General features: G+C 35.1%; 1 protein-coding gene across 3 annotated transcripts in view; it reads left to right on the top strand.

The window, feature by feature from the left end:
- LOC134542500 (uncharacterized) overlaps positions 1–25,228 on the top strand; it is a 145,627-nt gene that overhangs the window by 79,428 nt on the left and 40,971 nt on the right. For all 3 annotated transcript variants that reach the window (XM_063386847.1, XM_063386849.1, XM_063386850.1), the window contains 2 exons: positions 4,841–4,991; positions 20,772–21,132. In XM_063386847.1, the coding sequence (XP_063242917.1) occupies positions 4,841–4,991; positions 20,772–21,132 (512 nt within the window). The remainder of the gene's footprint in view (positions 1–4,840; positions 4,992–20,771; positions 21,133–25,228) is intronic.

Raw genomic sequence — 25,228 nt, 5'->3', positions numbered from 1 at the left:
TTGTACAGTGTAGACCAGTCATGTTCTTTAATTGCCATAAATAGACTTAAATAATCACCTTTTTTGTAGTCCAGATAAGAAGACGTAGTATTAACATCCCTTGTTAATATATCCATTTTGATATTAATTATGATAGCAGGATGATAAATATCTTCCGTAACAAGAGAATTTAATGATTTGCTGACCAAACAATATTGTAAATTAGAGAAACAAAGATCTAAAAGATGGATGGGCTGCTGAGTATAATTGAATTGAGACAAGCCTAAACCTGTTGTGAAATTGCATATAGCCATAGCTTTGGCTGATAAGCTTCTTTTTCTTCAACTGATGGGTCAAAACGGGTTACAAATAATGCTTTTGTTTTTTGAAAGCTGGTTTTGAAACTGTTTTAAGTGATGAGATGTTCCTCATCCCAACTTGTATTTTTGATTTCTTTTTGTTGTCAGACTCAGGCTGGTTTACGTGGCTGCCGTTGGATTTGTTCTTACGTGAATAATGCACGGTGGTAAAACCTTGCTCATCAGTAGTCCGCTTGATAGGAGAAGTGCTTACTAAGTTGCTTGCATCAGCGTTGCTTGCAACACGGGGAAAAGTGCTGACACTGGTAACGAGGTCAGCCGCACGTTCAACCGGCGCGGCGACAGATGTTTCAACTTTCTTTTTCTGTTCAATTTTCTTTTGTTCTGTAACTTGACTATAAGTTTTATTGGTTTTCTTTGGCTCAGTTTGAGGATTTTTTTCATTTTTGATCTTGAACACTTCTTCACTTAACTTCACAATCTCATTTCTGGAGGAGTCCAGTAAAGTTTTTAATACCTGATTTTCATTTTTAAGGTCGTCAATTTTAGTATTCATAGATTTAACAAGATCATATAATTCAATAAGTTTGCTCATTTCCATGGAAACGGGTGACATGACTACATTACCAGATGCAGTTGAATCCTTTTGGGATGATGACGTTCTAGAAGGCTTGTTTGAAGTTGCGTCCTCTTCTGGGATAAGTGTTACTTTCAGAGCATTAAGATTAGTCGTATTTACACTCAGTTTGAAACTGATTTGGCGCAGTATTCACATTCGTTTTTTTTGTCGGAGACCGGAACATGATCAAGTTATCTATATGGTCTAATTCACAATTAGTTATTTCAATCGTTGCATCACTATAGGATAGAGAAAATCCCTCAAAATCCGACTGACTGAGTAGTGAGGAATTAATACTGATTATCTCGTTCCACTTAGTAAAGAACAACAAAGATTAGATATAATACCGCGGAGCTCGCACTAAACACGTCCGTCCGCTTGGGACACACGGCCGCGACTTGAGACACATTTACATCTTATATTTTTTGCACATCTCTATTAAGTAGGCTAACATTTCTTCTCAATGTTACACTTTTCTCCAAGGTTTACAGATCTCTTTGGCGTTACAGAATCAGTGAGTCAGTGATGAGTGTAACTATATTTTGTATGTTTATTCTAAATTAACGGTCTATAATAAATTTTGAGTGACTGCAATGCAACTTTAGTCCATCTCTGTTCTCCTCGTGGGTACATGACAGCCCTTACTCATGGGTAACACCACTGTCCTTCCTCATCTAAGCAAAAATCCTTCCTTGTGGGTACACCACTGCCCTTCCTCGTGTACGCAACTGCCCTTCCTCGTGGGTACACCACTGCCCTTCCTCGTGGGTACACCACTGCCCTTCCTCGTGGCTACACCACTGCCCTTCCTCATGGGTACACTACTGCCCTTCCTCGTGTATGCGACTGTCCTTCCTCGTGGTTATTACACCACTCCATGCTTCATGGCTATTACGGTCGGAATAAAAAAAATTTCTTTAAATTCCGCATGCAAATAATTAATAGTAATAAAATAATAGAAAGCACTGATTTGATGTTATAAATACATTTGGTAAAGTTGAAATTTAATCAAATTAAAATTTATTTAATTACAGAGTTAAAAATATTGAGATAAATTTTAATTATTAATGAAAATAGATAAAAACACTGAATTTAAATAATAATGTAATTTTAATTTGTAATGCAAATAAATAATATGTATCGGAACATTACCTCACACTACACTTAAATACACTTGAAAAGTTTATAAACATAATTTTATTACTAATATTCACAATAAATATATTAATTAAATGGATTAGTATTCAATATAATTTCACTAAAATAGCTATATGTTTTAAAAGCACATACTATTGTTTTTAATTTGTAGGTAGTTATTTTTCATCTTGTCAATTATTCATTGCATGCTGTGCACACATTGTTTAAAATTACTGTCATTTTTTTCATAACATGCCTAAATACCTATAACCTAATACCTGTTTATTACTTGAGAAATAGTATTGAGTGCATATTTTCCCCTTCTGGGGGGGAATGGGACATGCCGTCGTGCCTCCCTTCTAAATTTGCCACTGATACATTTCTTTGGGCACACCATTCAAGATGGTGAGCTATGTCTTTAGTCCTCATGCCAAACCATGATACCGCATGATAATATATATACCTATATATTTTAAATTTGAATGTGGCACCATCAATTAGTACTAAAAAAAAGATGGCATAGTATGAATTTAAATTTGGCACCAGTACACAAGATGGTGGTATTAGATGCACTAGCAGACGATGGTATTTTAGTATTCGAATTTGGCACCTCCTACCATAGTATATATTTCTTATCTAATTCTTTCTCTCCTAGTAACTCTGGTCTAGTGGCTAACGTCGCGGCCTACCAATTAGTGTCCCCGTATTTGGAGCACCCCCGCGGCAATACAGATTTTTATTCTTAAAAATAACACCAGCGCCCTAGCTTCAAAAATATGAACCAAGATGGCATCCGCCGCTCTCCATGACATCAACAGCAAACTTTTCTCCACCACGATGTCTGTGGAGTGAGGAGAGAAGGGATATATACATAGTCACAAGCATCCGATGAGCTCCCGAAAATAGACATCTCATGCGGCGGACACGCCCGAACATGTCCAGGGGATCCCGAAGGTGGAACCGCAGAGCCGTAGTCCCATAATAAATACATTACACCAATAGGAAGTATTATACACTACTAACATCCTAAGCTGTCAGTGCAATCTGTTGAAGAAAAGGTGACAGCAGTGTTACGACAGGTGTTTCAGTAAACATAAGACTGTGACATTGTGATATTATAAAAATTAAGAAAATAAATATTAGTACTTGATAAGCTATTCAGGTGTAGCTACATAAAATACTGAGTTTATTTTTTTTGTTTTATTAAGAAATACATTTGGGGGTTGCATGGTGTCCACATCCTGGAAAGTCAGGGAAGGTGAAGTTGGTCAGGAAAAGTCAGGGAATTTACTGTAAAACCTGGAATAGTTATGGAAACTTCTAAGTGTTAGTAATTGGAAGGGGAAGTGTCATGCTCCGGTATGCCATCACCCAGAATTTGTACACACTTTTTTTTTTCAAGATGATGTTATGTGCACAGTCATACATACTGTAGAATGGTATGTGCCAGGTTCTGTTGGAAATTTTTCAGCTATAGGGGTGGTGGAGATTGGTTGTCTAATTCTTTTATAAAAAAAAAAAGTTGTCAGGAAAATTTGTAATTTCTGTCATGGAAAAAGTCAGGGATATGTTACTATAGATTTGTGTGAAGATCCTGTGTCAGTATGATTGTATACCTGTCTAAAAGGTTTCACCTAATCATGAACAATGTCTTATCTTCTTTTCTCCTACTTGTAAGTTAAATAAAAAATTTATATATATATATATATATATATATATATATATATATATATATATATATATATATAATATATGTGCTGTAGTTTCTGTTCTTTATAACCTATAGAATAATGGAATAATGTTACTAGAGGCAAGGCAACAAGGCAGGCCAGCCAACAAGCTGGACCGTTAGTCCGTGGGTGGGACACAGTCCATGACTGCTACATGCCTAATCCGAGTAGCAGCGGCGTATTTGCTAACTCCACTCCCCTGCACTTCTCATTCTGCCCAGATAACTCCTTGCGGCTCTGTAGAGCCCCACCTGCGGGAAGTGGCGTAACTAGGATGCCATTGTTCTCGCACCTTGGAGTGTGTAGTGGGAGATTCTGATAAGACAACACTCAGGAGGGCTTTGAGACCTTTTCAGAGCAGGACATGGCAGGCTTGGAGGACAGATGCCTTTTCTGAGCGGAATGAATAGAGCACTATTAACAAAGAGGCATCCTTGAACAATATCTATTCTGTTTTCTTCATTTTACTAAAGGGTTTGTTAAATTTAGGGCTGCAGTTGCACAGTGTAAAATTGAGTCCACCAAATACACACAACTGTTAGTACCTATTGTTTTGTTCATTTAAGCCGTACATATTTAAAGCGAAAGAAAAGTGCAAGATTACGTATTCATTTAATAAACATAAAAAAATTCCGGTAATAGTGTTCCAGAATTTTCATAACATCTTATTTTCAAGAATTTGGAAAGATTATTATACCTACAAGCAATAATTTAAAACTTTTTATTATTTAATTGTAGCTTTATAAGATAACTTTGTTTTTAATATATTATTATATTTAACAATTTTTGCATTTTATTTACAACCAGTGGTAGTTGATTTACACATTAAAAATGTTTCCCACATTGTTCTTAATCAGTGTGTAGTAAAACACCTACTCAAACTTACAGAGTTTTATCTAAGGAGGATATATTTTACCTTGACTTTGATTTGAAAAATTATTCTTGGCACGCAACTTATACGTAGCATCTACCTGTTACGATGACTACTCCTCTTAAGTCATATGTGGGTATTCTTGCTACTTTTGACTACTGAGATATAATACGCTCTGTTGCAGGTCAATGGCAAGTCTCACCTAGCATTCTCGTTGTCTGAGCACGGTAGCACTGAGCGTCACTCCCAGCTGCAAGTTTTCCTCCGAGAAAAGTTGGACCTGAAGAGCTATGTGCAGGTTACCGTGCATTTCCACCCACCACCCTTCGGCTCAGGTAAGGATAGTTGTATGACATTGCCTGAGAGAGAACTAGATGGGAAAGATATTGTTTTATGATTGTGTATTGATACACCAATATGACTTCTGATTACCAATTTGGTTACTAATTGAAAATTGCGAAATCTAAATTCGTGATTACCGATACGGCTACCAATTATCACATCATATTTTAGCAAATATTTGAAGGGGGAATAAACATGTCTTTCATTACACTTAGTGATACATAGGGACCCTTTTATTTCGCGAATGGTTTATTCACGAAATTTTTATACAAGCATATAGGGTCAACATACCAACAATTTATGTTATTTTTATTGTCTTACAAACCGTTTATGCGTCGCGAAATTCCGCGAAATTTCACGAAATTTGCCATTTTTCTCGCTTTGCGCGAAATAGGGCTAAATTCCTCTATTTCACGAAATTTCGCACGAAATAGTCCATTTAAAATCACTATTTTTAAGATTTGCGCAAGAATATGTTTACAAGTCAAAGATAAAACTCCACACTACACGAAAATATTTTACAGAACGACGCCTAGGCAAATCATTTTTTCACTTTATAATTTGATAATATAAGTAACTTCATATTTTAACGCCCTCGGGTTCAAGAAACGGGTTTATTACGTTTATTAACCTAACAATAACACAACTGTTTTGTTTTCATTCGTTGGCCAACGGGTTTCCTAACGGCCATAACAAGCCATAGAAAAGAAAGTACATAAACACTTTATCATTGCGACGCCATGTTGAATTTTTTAATTTTTCGCTGTGAATCTTTACTTTTTTCTTTCAAACCCCATTTATACGGAAAAAAGTCTTAATTTTCTAGAACATTCACAATATATCTGAAGTCAATACCAAATTACGGTAATTTACAAAAAAAAAAAAAAAACAATAATTTTACCAACATGGCGTCCTTCCATACAAAATGACGTCCTTGATGTATTGTGAAGAAAACTTACACACTTTATCTCGTCTTCTCTGAGACGTTCGGAGAAACATTTATCTTTGGCTCAGACCTCAGAAACTCCGGGCTTGTTTGTTTTGATGCTGCTTATTGTTGAATACACACTTTTTATATATTTTTTTAGATTGAAAAGTGGATTTAAGTGTTACTCTTGAATTTATATATTCATACATTTATCTGAAACAGTAATTTAGCTAGTACTTTGCCCTCGAATGAAGCATGTAATTTAAACAACAGTTATACAATTGCAATTCGCCATATCTAAACGTGTTACAAGCGTTTAAATCATGCCGAAAATTGTATCAATTTGCAACTGACGGATTTTATGTATTTGATGCAAAGAATCAAATATTGATGTGCAAATTTTGCAACTTCCCAACAAGGGTTTATATTAATATTACAATTTTAAATGTGTAAATGTTCAAGTGTTTAAAATAGCAAGATGTTTTCAATATTATCTCATAATGAAAGTTAAAATTTAACAGTTAAGTTATTTTCACTTTTCCTGTATTCTCTCCTCCCCCCCCCCCCCCCCTTTACATAAATGTTCTACGTGTTAAGTGAAACAAATTTTATTTACCGCTTAAAAATTTTGACTTTTTACACCGCTTCTACTGGTTTTTTTATACCGCTCTTACCAGGGGTTTTTACACCGCTTTCACTAGTTTTTTTGCACCGCTATTGGTAGTTTTTATTTACCATTTTTCAGGGTCCCTAGTGATACATATTAAAATATTGTCCTAAATAACTTAATGGGTAGTATCAATTTAATTTCTATCTATATCTAAACACATGTTTTACTTATTTGTGATTTGTAGTGCAAATGTGTTAAAAAATGAGAACATTTGTTTGATGAATAAATAAATATTATTGAAAGATTTTATATTAAACTCTTTAATATGTGGCGCAAGAAAGTAACTTACCAATACCCAGTAGGCTAGGTAACAATTCAGTGTCAACTCACGTATCTTAAAAACTTATTTATTTCAATAATTATTGGTTTTAATTAAATAATTATTGTAACCAATTGTTTTTGTGCTTGTATTGTGATGAAGCGTGGAACTGAGTAACAGAATAGAGTGGGGCGGATAGTGAAAATAGTACATTTATTCCACAATAAATGTTACGAACATAGGACACATTAGAAATAGAATGTGTAATAACGCGGAGGCTCTGCTACCAGGATATTATTCTCTCTGTTGTAGTACCAACTGCAACACATTAAAGCATGTATAAGCAAACAATTTCTTTCATAAAGAAATAATAACAGTGATATAATTTATCATTTAACATTACAATAAAAGTTGAATAAAAACCTCACAAAATATATGGGCAAAAAAAATTATTTGTACTAACAAGAGCTGTAGCTAAATAAACAAAACTCAAAAATAATATTTAACAGAAAAATTATTACATAAGTAAAATATACCTAAGGACTGTTGGCATTGTATCATCAACAAAGAACTGTATTGAATGCCCGTGTTAGTTAAATTTAAATTCACTTTTAAGCTCTGATTCCTGTAATGGCTTAAACAACATTTTACAATCATGAAAAAGAAAAGGTTAAAAAAAAATTCAACCCTGCTGCTGTGACTGCACCTGACTCTTGGTGCCTATGACAAAAACTATAACTCACCTCTTAACGTGCACTCGTCCTCATTGTGTGGTGCTCGCTCATGCGCCTCTCTGCAGCGACCAGTTTCTCAGCTAGCAGTTGTAGAATTCGGGTGCACCACCCCAAGTCACTCCTCTGGTGTGATGCCACAAGGCAACATAACTCCAGGGCAATTCCTGAACACCTCGTACAAAATCTTTACTACAAGATTCACCTAGGGCAGGGGTCGGCAACCTGCGGCTCGCGAGCCACATGCGGCTCTTTGGATGTGAAGCTGCGGCTCTTTAGTTCCGTTCCAGAAATACTGCATCACCAGGTCATTTATACAGAAAATACTTTTTTATTACAAATCAGTAGTAAGCCTGGTTTTTTTCCACGCTTGTTATATTTTACTAAACAATATGTCATCAAGCAGTTAAATTATCAATTTGTCATCCGCCCAAGGTTTTCGTTTTACTAGTACTTACGGGCTGTGCTGTTAGTAAGTGTTTAATTGTTTTAATTTTTTACTAATATAATAAGTAATTATCTAATAAGACCATATATATTATCTAATTTGTTGTGAAAAAACACTACTTATATATGAATAAATTTTTCTTATGAATAAATAAATTAGTTTTTTTTTTATCAAAAAACTTTATTATGCAAGTACTATTTATTGTTGGCAAGAACATTTTTTGTGGCTCTTTAAAAACTTTGAAATTTGGTAAATTATAATTTTTGGCTCTTCCGACTCAAAAGGTTGCCGACCCCTGACCTAGGGCATGACTTTGCAAACATAGGGTCTGTCGATATTAGTGACCTCGGTCTTGTTCTCCACTTGAGTACTAACGACCAGACCACTTCTCGTAATACCCAGTTCTAGAGCAATTCACAAAGTTCCTTTAAGTTTATGACGTAAGCAATTACAAACGTAGAGGAGTCATTCCATATCAAATCAACCAATGAAAAATTAATTTAGAAACTTCATGTTTCAGATTTATATGATTTTTTGTATATTGGTAATATCAACTAAGTACATTATAAATCTATTTTTTCTAAAAAAAAATTTTGAGTAGTTTTTTTTGTATAAATTTTTGAAAATTGCAAAAATAGCCAATTTTAGCAATGTTTTGGATCACTCAAATACTTGTAGGTTTCTAACTAATGGTGCTAGAAGGCTGTTTGACAGCTCATTTTAAAGGTCATTGAATGGGCTTCAATTTGATATGTAACATGACCAACTTCGGGGGAAAAAATAATTTTTATTTGTTTTCAAAATTTTTAATATTGAATTTCTAAAAAACACCATTTTCGATTTTTTTTTAAAAAAAGTATGTTATTCCTACATATATTGGTTAGATTTGTGCCAAATTTCAAGGTGGAGAATCAATGGGATCATGAGTAAATAAAAATGAGAAGTTTAGTAGATGCTTAAGGGGGCATGGTAGATAAATAAATGCTTTAAGCGTCAGTTGGACGTTATTGGTTTTTGGAAGACAACATTGAAAAACTGCATAACAACAATCCTACATAATGTTATTTGTCAACTTTATTAGCAGACGTCCTAAAATGACAATTCTCAAGCGTTGTTTCTTCCGCAGAAATTAAATATTCGAAATTACCAAGGCAGAAGTTTTGGCTTCAAGTAACCTTCAGTTTTTAATTAATGCATTTAGCTCTGGTTTAGATACTATGCCGCCTTAAGAAATAGTTGCAGCAAGGAAGAGTAGCATAATTTTACATCAAATTTTATTGTTATAGACTAAAATTTTTTTGCAAATTATAAAACACGGATAACAAATCTTACCTTACATTCATACAGTGTTCTTTGATTAAACATTTGATCAATATGATAATACAAAGCACGTGATCTTGCTGAACAGATGTAGCCTAAGTTCAAAGCACATGATCCTGCTGAAGGATGTAGCCTAAGTTATAACTGACAAAACATATAATTGCTCATGAAAAAAATCTGTTTAGTATATATCTAATTATTTACAGTTTTCACTTAGGTTGTGGCATACTTCGTTCAAGCAGGTGTGATGTCTCTACAATCTCTTCTTTAGTGAGTGTAAAAGTTCTCCCAGTTGCTGTACAAGGTTCAACCTTTTTAAGAAGATCTTCAGTTCTAATGTCTAGTATATCGGCTCTTGGTGTTGGACAAAAAAAGGAAGCAGCAGGTCCTTTGGGATGTAAAAAACTGACTTTAACTTCATTATTCTCATTATTTTTTGCCAATATACATGCAAGCCACCAAAAGTTATCGTATTTCACAGTAACATGTTTTATCAGTTATAACTTAGGCTACATCCTTTCAGCAAGATCATGTGCTTTGAACTTAGGCTAGATCTGTTCAGCAAGATCATGTGCTTTGAACTTAGGCTACATCTGTTCAGCAAGATCACGTGCTTTGTATTATCATATTATTCAAATGTTTAATCAAAGAACACTGGATGAATGTAAGGTAAGATTTGTTATCCGTGTTTTATAATTTGCAAAAAATTTTTAGTCTATAACAATAAAATTTGATGTAAAATTATGCTACTCTTCTTTGCTGCAACTATTTATTAAGGCGGCATAGTATCTAAACCAGAGCTAAATGCATTAATTAAAAACTGAAGGTTACTTGAAGCCAAAACTTCTGCCTTGGTAATTTCGAACATTTAATTGCTGCGGAAGAAACAACGCTCGAGAATTGTCATTTTAGGACGTCTGCTAATAAAGTTGGCAAATAACATTATGTAGGATTGTTGTTTTGCAGTTTTTCAATGTTGTCTTCCAAAATCCAATAACGTCCAACTGACGCTTAAACAGGGACCGGAAAGTTACTTTTAAAAAGTAACTCAGTTACAGTTACAAATACTCCATTGAAAATGTAACCCTGTTACAACTACAAGTTACCCTACTGAAAATGATCCAGTTACAGTTACAGTTTTGAGAAAAGTAACTGTAAGTTACTTTAACAGTTACTTTGTGAAAAACTAAAAATGTGATACGTAATATTGTTATAATTAAAAGCTAATAAAACATATTGTGTTTAGAAAATATATTTGTTTATTTAAACTGAAAAAAATTAAATAGGTCTTAAATTACATTGAGTAATTAGTTCACACTACAAAATTGTTTGCAGAACCACACAACAAACACTTCACAATAAGGTTATTTTTATCACTCGACCGAACTTCGAAAAAATTAGAATATGAAGGCCACTGCAACGAAAATTCTGGACTGCTTTCTCGGCTTCTCACTTCATTAGATTCTGTCATTGCTTTCGCGCATGTGCACAGGTAGGTTAATTAATTAAACAGCACAGCAGTAAACCCGCATGTCGCAAATATTAAATAAATGACAATCAAAACAAAATATGAGCGCCGGCTAGCCAACAGCAGTTTTACAAGTACAAGCAATACCATCGCAAATAATATGCTTGTCGGGATTTTCGTTCTGGGATTGAAAAAATCAACAAATCGTTTTTCGTTCAATAAGAAATACATTTAAAAAATGTAACGCAAGAAGTAACGACAATTATCGTTACTTTAAGGCAGAAAAATGTAATTCAGTTACAGTTACAGTTACTGAAAACTTAATAAATTGCGTTACCACCATCGTTACCATAAAAAGTAACTGTTACAAATAACGTCGTTACTAGTAGTGCGTTACTTCCAGTCCCTGCGTTTAAAGCATTTATTTATCTACCATGCCCCCTTAAGCATCTACTAAACTTCTCATTTTTATTTACTCATGATCCCATTGATTCTCCACCTTGAAATTTGGCACAAATCTAACCAATATATGTAGGAATAACATACTTTTTTTTTTTTAAAAAAAATCGAAAATGGTGTTTTTTAGAAATTCAATATTAAAAATTTTGAAAACAAATAAAAATTATTTTTTTCCCCGAAGTTGGTCATGTTACATATCAAATTGAAGTCCATTCAATGACCTTTAAAATGAGCTGTCAAACAGCCTTCTAGCACCTTTAGTGGGAAACCTACAAGTATTTGAGTGATCCAAAACATTGCTAAAATTGGCTATTTTTGCAATTTTCAAAAATTTATACAAAAAAACTACTCAAAATTTTTTTTTAGAAAAAATAGATTTATAATGTATTTAGTTGATATTACCAATATACAAAAAAACATGAAAATCTAAGGTGTACAGGTTAAGGCCCCTGGTTGATTTCATATGGAATGACCCAGAGATAAACTTTGCGCTAGTGTGGTACGATTTAAGTATGTTTTTCAGACTAGTTGGAGTTAATATAAGCATATCAACAGTTCTTATGTAACGTAACGTAAGCGTGTTATGTCGAATACGTAGCTTCATGAACTATTATGGATGCCACTGCCGAAGCCAGTTAATATCAAAGTCATTATTATTGTAGACATCTCGTTAATCCAGCTTAACAATTGTTACCAGCCAAGCCACAGAAGCATGTCATGTCCAAATGGAAACAGATAGAAGTCGCACAGTGCAAAATCCGGCGAATAAAGTGGATAGTCTAACACTGGTATGTTGTACTTGGCTAGAAAACGTTTGACAGACAAAGCAGAATGAGCCAGCGCATTGGCTTGGTGGAGAACCCATGACTTGTCCTTCCACAATGCGGGTAGTTTTTTTACTTATTCTTTCACAGAGTTCAGCAAGAACGTTTAGGTAATAATGTTGTTTCAAAGTGTTAGTACAAACATTTTTGCGAGCTTCTTGTTCAAACATGAGAATTTTAGGTACTATTTTGGCATACACTTTTAGCTCGTTGAAATTATGTAAAATTTGCCGTACAGATTCGTCAATTCCTACAGTAAAATTTTCCATACAGATTCTTTGTCAATTCCCTCAGTTTCAGCAATCACAGGAATACTTAACCGACGGTCAGATTGAACCAGATTACCGATTTTTACGATATTGTCATCTGTTTTTGACGTGGAAGGGCGACCTGGGCGTAATCTTAAACTTCTTTTCGACCATCTTGAAAATGCTTAAACCACTCAAACACTCATGCACGTGATAAAAAATTCATTGCCACACACTTCCTCAAATAAATTATAAGTTTCAGTAATGGTTTTTCTAAGTTTCATTTGAAATTTCACAACAATTAATTGCTCTTAATGTCACACGTAACATTTTTCCGGCAAAACACTAAAACAACCTCCGATGCGAACGAAGGCTACAGCTATACTAATTTTTTTTTACAGAAGCGAGAGGCACTGCATTCCAAAGAGAAAGTTTCATGCTACATGCTGTCGGTCACTGGTGTCTGGAGCAAGTGTCCTTCTGTAGCAGCGACAGCCTAGTTATTTAATAGCCACACCTCATAGTATAAAAAACATAAAACAAAAAAAGTTTTGAATTCAATTTTATATAAGGATATGTTTATTGAGGATTCAAAACAGTGGCTCTTTTTTTTATATAAATTAGTGTATTTCATTTATTTACTTATTTAACATGCCTATCAACAGTTACATAACTTTTGAGATAGGCACAACTATTTAGACAATTTTGATGCAATGTCATATATAGTAGTTTTTCAGATTCTAGATTTCATGTTTATTTGGTAAAAAAAAAGACAATAATAGCACATCATTTAAGCCATAAGTGATTAAATCCATAATAAACTTACAAACTTTCAAAGTTAAGAATATGTGAACCATTTACCCATTTTCAATAAAAACAGTATTTTAAGCCTTTCTGTTAACCATTTAGGTTATAATTTCATATGTAGGAATTTTTTAGCCTCTTGATTGGACATTAGCATAATTATTTTTAATAAGTTTGAAAACCTAGCTATAACTGAATTTAGGTGTTTAAAAACTAATTCTGCAAAGAAAAAAAAAATCAAACTATTTGTATTATTGAAATGTTTCATGACTTTTTTTATTCAAATTCTATATCAGGAAAATACTAAAAAGTGTTTTAGTGGAGATTTAATGTGTAACGTTGCAGGGCCCCTGCCCTCCTAGCTAAATATTTTTTCTTTTAAACTTCTTTGTTGGATATGTAAGTATTAATAAAGTCAATGTTTTTTGAGTGGTGTATAGGTTATGAAGCAGTATAATCATACGTTATGGATATTAATATATGTTATTTGCACTTGCTATATGTTTTAAAAATGTCCCTGGTATTTTAACAGATGTTTTTAATCATTACTATTTTTTATGTAATTATTCACTAATAAGTCGCTGTACTAGATTTTTGCCTGTTTTGGCCTTCTTTTCCAAGGATTCTAAATAAGTTTAATTTTGTAAAGTAATTTGTATTATGATTGCTGGTCTTAATTTTCATTAACGTGTTACATAATATTTGTAGGACATGGGACCGTGTCTGGGGTGATGTATAGAAAGAGAGAGGCATAAGAGGCCTGTAAGTGCAAGGGAGAACGAAACAGTGATTCCCCGCCAACCGAGATAAAAGCTGGGATTCACCACTGGTCGTGGGAACTGTGTGATAACTGCTGTCTCACGGTGTGGGAGAGAGAAAGAGGATGTAAAGTCCCTGGTTCTATGTGTAGAAAACTGTTTTCAATGTGTGTTCTGTTTTCCTATTGGCTTGTGCTATGTAGTGTGATTGAAGCGTGCGTGTGATTGGTCGGTGAGGTCATGTGACTTCTCCTCCCTCCGTGGAGGAAACGGTGGCATGACTTCACCAGTCGTCCGTCGACCACTGCACCAGTAGGTCGCGTTCGGTGGCTTCTCGCCAAAAATGAAGTAAATTGCGGGATAGATAATTTAACGTTGGTGGTCAGAGCCATGCCGAGTATTAAGTTAACTTAATTTTTTTTATTTCATTCGGACAGTAATTAGAAATTGTGATCACCTTCGTCGGTGTGTGGCTCGTGGCAAATTTCGGTTTCGCTGGGTGCGGCCTGTTTGAGGTCGCACTATTTTCGTGTACTTGCAGTAAGATTTTACTGAAGGACTTAAACTACGTTTGTTTTTTTTTTCTCGTTAATTCTCATCGCCTGGGCTGCGAGCATTTCTCGACAGGCGAATGTATGCATTGGGTGAATGAACAAAATTATTGAAAGTGATTGGATCCAGTTGTTTCGTTTTGCGGACAATAAAAAACTCAATTGAAAAAAGGAAGAGCATCTTTTTATTTTATTTCATATAACGAACTGTTATAAATGGATTTAACTACTATTTGAAATATGAGGTATGTAAATTAAGTAATGAGACTTATTTAATTATTTATATTTTTTGTTCAAATATAATTATAATTCAATATTGTCTCTCTCAAAATAACTTCCTTGGGAAGCCACACAGCAGTGGAGATGGTTCTTCCAATCCTCATAGCAGCGCTGGAGCTCTGATACTGGAAAAGCCTTCAGCTGGTTGGTTACAGCCATTTGAATGTTTCGAGTGTTCCAATATGATGTCTCTTAAGGTGAATTTTCAATCTCAGGAGGAGGAAAAAGTTGCAAGTACTCAAGTAAGGCGAATAAGGAGGCTGAGGAGCTACAGGAATGTTTTTACTGGCCAAAAACTCGTTTACAGAAATTGCAGTGCGACAAGGCACTTTGTTATGATAGAACATCCAGTTCTTGATGTTTAGTCTAATAAGCATGACCCTTTTTTGAAGGTTTTCAAGAACCTCTCAGTGAAAGAGTTGATTGACTCGTTGGCCTTGATTCCCTGGATATCAATAAAGCAATCCAGCATGCATTTGATTTTCGATACTTGCACATTATATTGCTTTTTTGGGCTTTGGAGAGGTTGAAATGTGCCATTCCATGCTCTGGTGCTTGGTTTCTGGGTCGTACTCAAAACACCCAAGACTAGACTCGTCACCAGTGATGACACATTCCAGAAAATGGAGATCATTTTCAATTGACTCCATGGCACCTTTCCCTCCTGATGTTCTTTTGGTCTTGCGAAAGGTTTTTTGAAACCATTTTTGCGCAGATTTCTCTCTTCCCCAATTCATTGGTCAAAATCTGATGAACGGTGGTGTGAGTCAAATTCAACTTTTCCCTGATCATTCTGACCATCAACTGATGATCTGAACGCACAAGATCACAGATTCTTTTGACTTTTTCATATGTTTTTTTAAGATGAGGGTTTTCCGCTTTGTGGTTCCTCTTCAGTCGACTGTCTGCCCTTTAAAAATGCCTTAAACCAATGCAAAACCTGGGACCTTAACTAAACAGTGTCTCTGTAGGCCTTCTGAAAGCTGTGCAAAAGTTTTTGTTGCACTGCGCCCAAGTCTGAAGCAAAACCTGATAGCATACTGTTCCTCAAAATTGATGTCACTAATTTTTAGAACGCACTAGAAAAAATTGTTTCACGAAAAAAATTTCAATTGACAATGAAATGTCTCGAGCAAGTTCAAACTCGTATTGAAAGTGTATCACATATTCACGTGCCGCCCCTTCAAGTCTCGCGTCCCCAGTGTTGCCAGATGGAATGCTATGTTGCCAGTCTTATTTCTTAATTTACACACTTTTTAGTTTATTTTAATTCTTAAAATGTACCAATTTAAATTATACTTAAGACCCAATCATAAAATTTAAATCCTCTCCAAAAATATTCATCTTATTAAAAAAAATTAAACTGTTATCTGTGAAAATAATGGAAATTTTATCTTAAATATGAACCATTTTCACTATTTCATTAAAAAAAATCACATTTGAAAACTACTACCATAAAGATTTTTTTTTAATATTTGATATTTATTTAACAAACAAATTTCCCATAAAGACGTTGCAGAATACCTCAGTCTTTTAATGGACAGCAAACTACTTTGGCGTACACATATAGACTCGAAGCAAAACAGACCCTTGGTAGAATGTGTACATTCTACTCATTGATGAGCAGGCGCGTCTGCAATATAGTGTCAAATTGACTGCTGCTCTACAAAGCCCTCATCCGGTAGATAATTAATTGCTATGATCCTATATGGGCAACTGCAGCCAAAACACATCTTATAAAACTGCAGCAGATACTGTCCAGTAGAGGCATTACATCGCAAAACAAACATTTTACACTATTTCTATGTCCAAACCATGACAAAATTTTATGAGAAATACAAAACTCATCAAACATCATAAATTACATCTCTCAGTAAATATGATACTGGCTAGATACATAAATATTGTATTTACCTGCAGAAGGTTCGCCCCTGCTTTGGGTCGCACCTATAATTTGGGTCAAAAAAATCTAACTTTTTTGCCATAAGGGTTGCCCTCGAATATGGGTAGCACCACATAGCTGTCTACAGAACCTGTATAATTCCATTGATACAAGTGAAGTCATCATTCTGTGTGTCACCTCATTGTGTGTAAGAAATACAGCACTGGTATTAGCCCTCAGTCCTCTTTCTCTGCTTTCTGTACTACTAAATTGTGGCAGAATTCTTGCCCCTATTCTTCTCTCTCTCTCTCTCTCTCTCTCTCTCTCTCTCTATATATATATATATATATATATATATATATATATATATATCTCTATTTCTCTCTTTCTCTCTCTCTTTCTCTCTCTCTCTCGCGCTCCCCCCCCCCTCCCCCCTCCCCATTAATTTACGACCCTGCCCACTAACAAAAATACAAAGGAGATGGCCACTATTTTTTAAACCCATGTACCCAATCCTGGCTATTGTTTTTTTTTTTAACCAATCCTCTTTCCCAATAGAAAAAAAAATGGAGCAAGCTACCCTTTCTTTTCATTCCTTTTTATAAAATTTAGCACACATGTTACAGTCGGAGAGAAATTTGTGTGGGTGTTGGAGGAACGTAAAAAGCAATGCTTCGAAGTGTGGTTTTCAAAGCACCAACGATGGCTGCAGTTTTGTCATTTAATGTTGCATTTGAAAGCTGAGAAATCTCATACAAAAAATAAATGGGGTCACCGTTGTCTCTTAATAACCTGTTGAAATAGACACATGAAGATTGTGCAGAGTGCCAATTCACCGCATGCAAAAAATAAATGGGGTCACCGTTGTCTCTTAATAACCTGTTGAAATAGACACATGAAGATTGTGCAGAGTGCCAATTCACCGATGTTAACAATGATGCAAGAAGGAGGGATAATTTTCAACACAAATACGTGGCCACACGCACTGACGGAACGCACACACACAAACTTTAGCTGGTTTATTTTTAGAAGTTCCCCTCCCCCAGCCGAATGCTAGCCCAGCAAGTTGCATCACATGCCGGTGCCGGCAGGGTTACGGGTGGCCGGGCAGATGTAGCACAGTGGTGTCTTTCATAGTGCTTTTCACGCACTGCGGTGATATTTTGACTAAAAAAATTTCAATTACCTTTGATGTTATATATATATTAAAAACCAGCACAGGATTGTTATTTACACAAATACTCAATGACACGCTTCAGTCATAAATTATTATTTTTTTTTTTTACCCAAAGTGAAAGACTCGCATAAGGATAGCACTGCTTTTTTTAAAACTAAAAATTGGGGTAATGTGTGTGATCTATACATTGATAAATATGGTTTGAACGCTCTAAAATGGTCCGTGTGCACCGACCCCCGTCCTAGCACACCGTTATTGGCCAGCCTTTGGCCAATCGCAGCGCAGCTCTCACAAGCCGAGCACAGCCGTGCTGTTGCGGATGGGAGAGCAGACACTGTCCTTTACTTTAAAATTGCGCTAGCAGTGCATGCACATAATTGATAATAAATATCCAGGCATTTTTATAACAAGTATGCTGACAGTTCAAAAATATAGATTAAGCATTGTAGCTCACAATGCGTAGAAGTTGAGGCTAGGGCGTCGTGATGAAGGACTTGATGATGTCTCTAAACTGACCAACTGCCTACTGACAATAGGCAAGCCTGCAGCTCTATCCTTCCCGAGTGTGACCCGACACAACAACTCGCAGTTATGCATTTTTTTAAATATTTAGTAGCTGTTGAATCTTGGATACTGTAGGTAGGGTTTTGCAATGACAAATTTGATAATTTCGCTAACTGCCAACATCCTTTTACCTGCAACTTTATCCCTTTTTGAGTGAGACCTGTTGCGCTAGTTCGCAGTTAATTAATGTAATTTTAACTTACAGGAAGTATTATTAATATGCGCTTATCACAGTCTTCCTTTCCATAGTTTTAAGCACATGCACTGACTGGCAGCTATTGGGCGAGAGTACTGTCAGTCACCGCCAGGGGCGCATGCACCACTGGTACCATCCAGACGCACACCAGCACCAGTGAGGACCACAAGGCCAGAGCTCCCGACTCCAGCTTGGTTGAAACTTTCTGCCCCTTACTCTTCTTCCTGGACCATCCTTCTGGTCATGTATTGAACCTTCCTGCTTAATGCTTGCAATATTTAACCCCACATGAATGAACACAGGGTTTTCCCTGTGTCTGTGTAAGTTTTACATGGGCCAAACTTAAATAGTTTTAGTCTAGACATAAATTAGGGGAGTTATTCATTTGCATCAGTTGCTGCCATGGCTGGCCAATCCCTAAACAAAGTACACTATGCATGCTATCGTTTCTGCATGGCTGAAACTCAGTATGATTAGGCATTTAGCCTGAGGTGCTTTAGTCTTCCTTAACCCAGATCAGGCACGAAGCCATGAGGGATGTCCGTGGGATCCAGATACACTCTTCGAGGATTAAAATGATTCAAGCCAAGATAGAATAAGAAAATCATAGCAAGTTAGCTACTTATAGATTATTTCATTAGTATTATTGTAATATCTAGTGGGCTACAATAATTAATTTCGTCCCTATTATAGCCCGACATACCTCATATACATTAGCAGCAGGAATTGTTTCTCTAGGTAGTCTATGTAATTCTGGTTTTCATACATGTTACTGTGAGCATTTCTTTCATGAAAACTTGACATGCATGTTTCATATATTTAATAACATAAGTATAGGTATATTTATGAATTGTTTTAAAGAAATCGTCAAATAACGGACTTAAAAACAATGTATTGAAAACAAAAACCAAAATATGAATTGTTCAGTATAATCATTACTTAAATTTGTACTGTAAAAGTTGGAGTTCTAAAATTTGCTATTCCCTGAGATTTTATTTAAGTGAGACAGTAAATTTTCTTTTCAAATTAGTTATAAGAAAATTGTAAAAATATGATATAATGGTTGTACTGGACAAAAATCCTGGATACGTCCTTATCCAGACCACTCTCAAACAAATACACATAGTTTTAGTTAAGTTAGAGAAAAACAATTAAAAATTATCACTCATTAAAGTAGAGGAAGATAGTGTTGACAAACCACATGCGCTCTCTCTCTTGTTTAGCGCTCCCACTTGACAGCGACGGTGGCTAATTGCCCTGACCCTCTCGCACCAGTTACTGTCCGCTGTGCTGGCTTTCGGTAGAGGGGGAATATAAAACTAAACAGCCAGAGTTTCTGTTTGTAGGTGTTGTGTAAGAAGTTTTTTTATGGTTCTCTCTCCTTCACTCCGTAATAATGTCCGAGGACTAGCAACCTTAGTATCTATCTTGACAGGTTATCTGTGACTCATGAAGCGCATATTCCACATACAACTAATAATAAACTGTGCCCCAACGTACTTGTTTTACATGCATATTCCACACAATAAATGTCAACATTTCATACATATCACTGCTACCAATTTTCAGTCATTTGTGCTTCGCATTGAAGCAATTTTTGATTTGTAGAATCTTTCCAGTCTTAGTGCGATCTCCTTTGTCTTGTAGTGGTTGGGTGTAAGGAGGGGTCGGTCAGGGAAGGGGAGAGAGGAGTGGGTGACTGCTGCCTCTTCCTCCTGTAGTAATAAAACAGACCCATGGGGTACAATTGCCCTTGCATCAACAATTAGCAGAGGGGAAAGTGAAATAAAAGGATGGAGAAGATAGCAATCAGAATGGAGGGGAAAGAAAGGGAAAAAAAAAACTGAAAACACAAATGTGCCAAGGTATTTATATGTAGTCTTAGAATCTTCTAACTTCTATGCTCGCCTGGTGCAGGAAGTCTAGAAATAAGTGTAATTTGCAGCTAAGTACAGTAGCTATAAATTAAAGGAAAGCCTCTCTTACTGCTCTAAATCCCCCTTCAACATCGTTTCTGTCGGACGTCACCGCAACAAAATAAACTTGTTACTGTCAAGTAACAAACAAACCAAACTCCACAAGATTTTTAAGTTCTATTTATCATAGTACACAGCTGCCAATGGTTCAGTTGCCGATTTTCCATCACTGTAATACATCAGCAAAAAAAATGATCTGTTTCATCAAGAGGGTGTGTGTGTGTGTCGCAGGAGAGGCGGAGAGCGCGGCTCACTCTGCCCAGCTGGTGGTGAGGTTCGACGTCCCCAACACTCAGGTGGTCCTGAAGCGACTGCCGGTGAGCGGCCGCAGCTGCCGCGTGCGGCTGTCCGCCCGCCAGAAGCCGGTGGCCCTGGTGGTGCCCCGGCGGGGCGCGGCGGCGCAGAAGACGGTGAACGTGGTGAGGAACCTGGGCACAGAGAGCGTGCGGCTGAAGTTCTGGCTGGACGGCGTCGACCGGGAGGCGTTGCGCGTGCGGCCGGAAGTCCTGGAGCTGGGGGCGGGCCAGCTGGGGCAGGTCACCGTCGTCTGCGACCCCGCCGCGGTGGCTGCTGCTGAGACTGCCGTTGCCGGGTGAGTGTCCTGCAGCTGTCCCAATGCGGGGCACCGACGCAGATCACCAGAGAACACTCTTTCTGACTTTGATGCGTAATGAGCAGAGACAAGAATTTATGGTTTTATTTTTAGTCCATTTTGTTTTTAAAACAGAGGATTTTTGTGTTTCGTATTGTTTTTTTATTTTTATGAAAGCTGTTTTGTAATACTTATTCTAGCATAACAAAATAGTGGTAAAATTAATATGCTGTACTATACAATAAAATAATTTGTAATAAATTGGTCTAAAACAGATACATTCACGACAACAAAAATAAATTAGTGAACATTTGTGGTTTAAAAGTGATTCAATGCAAGATTGACAATAAAAAAAAATTATATGTTTCTGATCCATGCACATAGTACAATTTTTTTTGTCTTTAAGTTTTGGTTAATTGCTACATTATTCCATGCTATAACTTGAATTTCTGTGCTATATCGTGTATTAACTTGCATTTTGGTGTTATGCTGTGTTTTGATATTCTTTACGGTGTTATTTCCGTTTTGTCACATTTCACCATGTAATCTTGTCCCATTTAATGAGTCTAGTTTGCTTTTGAAAGAAAAGTTAGTAATGAAGCAGTAATACAGTTATGCACCTTATTTTCAAGGGAATGCAGCTAGATAGTAATTCTGAAGGAGTTAATTTTTGTAGTAAACAAAACTTAAACTCTTTTTTATTATTATTATTATTTTCCTGGCATGTTTTCAAATTGTTTTCCAAGAGAGAGTTGTGATGCATCAAGTAGTTTACAGTTACGTACTTTATTTTAATGAGTGGTTAGGTTAGCTACATTACAAATTGTGTGTACTGTGGTTTACGTAAGGTCAGCTACATTAAAAATACTGTAAAATGTTTGAATAGTTTTTAAGTTTATATTAGCTACATTAAAAATACTAAAAAACATATCTTCTCCTTCAAGTACTATTTCTGAAATCATTAACTGGACGTGCCAAAAATCATGCTATAAGCTTACCAATATGAAAAATGTAAACAAACAGAAAATTAACTGTATATTAATTTCCTTTTCAAAATGGCAATACTTAAGCTTTTTTAAACATCACATCAACAATTTCTTTACATAAAAAGGGTCATTAAATCGCATGTAAAATAAAAAATAATTTTTGTTGGAGACAAAAACTAAGACATCCGCAGATATCAGTTTTTTTAGTTTGAATGAAATACAAATGCAAATATCAAATTATTCTCGAATAAAAATATTGAATTCGAATTGTTTGAATGAGAATTAGAATCCCACTAAAAAAAAAATTTCACGCCATGTTACAATTTAAGGAAAAATAGATAAATAATAACTAAAGTTACAAATTTGTTCAGATAAGTCTGCTACAATAATTATATGTAAAATGTTTAAATGTTTAAATTTTGAATTTTTTTTTTTTAATTATGCAGCTTACCTAACGTAACTTAACCTGTCCTAACCAACTAATTAACCATCTTTTAATTTCAGTTTCTATTCGCCTTATTTTCCACAACCGGCTACTCTACATACTGATCCAGAATTTTTTTGCGAACAGCAAAATATCGTGAAATCAATCACAATCTATTTTACAAAAAATGTGATTTTTTTTTTTTTAAATGCTGTATTCCCAAGAAGTTAGTAATTGTAGCTCTTATTTACATATTTAAACCCTTGTTATTCACGAGTTTTTGTTGTTAACAGCAGCCAGGTAAGTTTTATTTCGGTTTAGCAATTTTATAAATCCAATGTTTGCTAATTTCATCTGGAATCTTAAAACATTATTTACAGTGTTTTTAAATATATTTTTCAGTTGCAACGTCTGTTTCATTATAGATACCTAAATACAACAAGTAAGCTGCTACTGTATCATATGGTGTTAGATTGATTGTTACTATCAATTTATATGCTGTTGTAATTATGATGATTACTTCTTTTAATGCTTACCTTAATGGAGTGTGTGTTATGGTGTTTTAGCCTGGTATCTTAAGAGATGTGTACTTACATAAAGTATGTTACTGGAAATATTGTTATATTTAATACGGTGTGTCCACATTCTGGAATGTCAGGGAAAAGTCATGGAAGTTAGAATTGGTTAGGGAAAGTCAGGGAATTGACTTTAAAACCTGGAAATGTCATATAAATTCCACAGTTATTGGAATTTGCAGGGGAGGGGGGAATCCCATGCTCTGGCTAGTCCTGTGTGAAGCTTTGACTAAGTGAATCAATTGAAGTGAAGCTCTTTGTAATATTTGATTTGACTTTGCCAGGAAATTTGCTATTCGTTTTATTTCAGCTTCAGTTGTGATGCAAAGCAAAGCTTAAGAGTCTGACGTGAAGCTTTGCGCTAACTGCAAAATTTAAAACATCTAAGGCCTAAGATTCGCTCATGAAAATAATGTTTTTTTTTGTGTGTGTTTTTTTTTCTTTGTGTGTGTGTGTGTGTGTGTGTATATATATATATCAGGGTGTCTACCTACTGGAAAATTCAGGAATTGTCCATGTGTTTCACAAACCGGGGGGAAAATATCAGTAATTATACAGGGTTTTTAGCCTAGTTTCTGGGAATTTTTTTCCCTTGTTTTTGTTGATTTCAATTAGTTTTTACATTTAAATCTTTTTCCTTAACACAGAAGCCTTCACATGGACCAATAAAAATTTGGCCAGTTGCTTTATCAGATATCTGCTTTATACTGATAATCTTTATTAAGCACGTCAGTCTTTCAGTCTGTACTTTGGGTCAGGGACATGAAGAGAAAGATTAAGAACAGTTTGTTGGCGATACTGTTTTTCTCGCTCTCTCAGTTTTTTCTCTCATCAGTCGTCTCAAGTAATTCAATCTTGTTATTTACCTAATCAGTGCTTGGTAGTTGGTCGTGTTCTTTTTTAGGGATGCATTCTTTTATGACACGTGTGTGTGGAAGCAGATTTTAAACATGAGTACATTATTATTACTTACTAGGAGGTTGTAAGATGCCTGAGGCACCCGTTGAAAAATGATGAATGTAACAAACACTTTAATTTAATATTACACAAAATTATTAAAAATTCAATTAATTTTAATATTGTGCAAATTACAAATATTTATCATATATATAGGTATATATAAAATGATAAAAAATATTTAACAAAAAATTATATAACAAGCATGGTTATTTTATAATTTTTATTGAATGATGTTTTATCTAGGACTCAATCAATCAGTTCAAACATTACAAAAGTTAGATGATTATTTTTCTTATTTCAATCCTGTATTTTATAAAATAAGTACAATGCATCTTTGCTAAAAACAATATTCGCAATTTGATTCAACTTCACAAATATTAAACATTTGATAAGATATTCGATTCACATAAAAAAAACCAGTTTTTACACAGGCCTAGCCCTGGTATGCCATCACCCAGACTTTGAACGCATTGTTTCCCAGATGGTGTTTGAGTGGATTGTCATACACTTTGTAAAATGGGTATATGCAAGGTTCTGTTGAACTGGTACAACTATAGAGATGGTGGAGAATGGATTGTCTTAATTTCTTTCAGAAAAATATCAAATAGGTAAATTATTCAAAAAATTTGTCTTGGGAATTTGTAATTTTGATCAATGGAAAGTGATGTAAAAGTCAGGGAAATGTTTCTACAAATTTTTGTAAACATCTTGTAATAGTACTTGTGTTGTAAGAATAAGGAGTATTAAAGAACAACGGTACGTACTAATTCTACTCTTAGTGATCAACTGAAAGTTAAAATAACCACATCTCTGTTGTTTGGCTCAGTAGTTAAATATACTCGTAAATAATGTTTTTTGAAAACATGCCGTTCATGATTACTTTTGCAATTACCAATAGTTATACAGGTAAAATGTTTAACGAACTGAAACTGGTTTTTGTGTGATTTTAGTTTCATTTACAGAATGCTACTTAACTTAAACCAGTGATGATCATGATCATCAGCAGATTCAGAATCACACTATCACTATAGTTATTTTGGTTTTCACTTATTGCTATCTCTCCCTCTCTCGTTTTTCGAGAGCACACAAATATTTCCACCCCAACACCATGTGCGTCAATGAATCATTCAACACAATTACACATACACACA

This window comes from Bacillus rossius (genome assembly GCF_032445375.1).
Source record: "Bacillus rossius redtenbacheri isolate Brsri chromosome 4 unlocalized genomic scaffold, Brsri_v3 Brsri_v3_scf4_2, whole genome shotgun sequence".
Taxonomy (NCBI): Eukaryota; Metazoa; Arthropoda; class Insecta; order Phasmatodea; family Bacillidae; genus Bacillus; species Bacillus rossius.
This window is presented reverse-complemented; position numbering and strand designations above follow the sequence as displayed.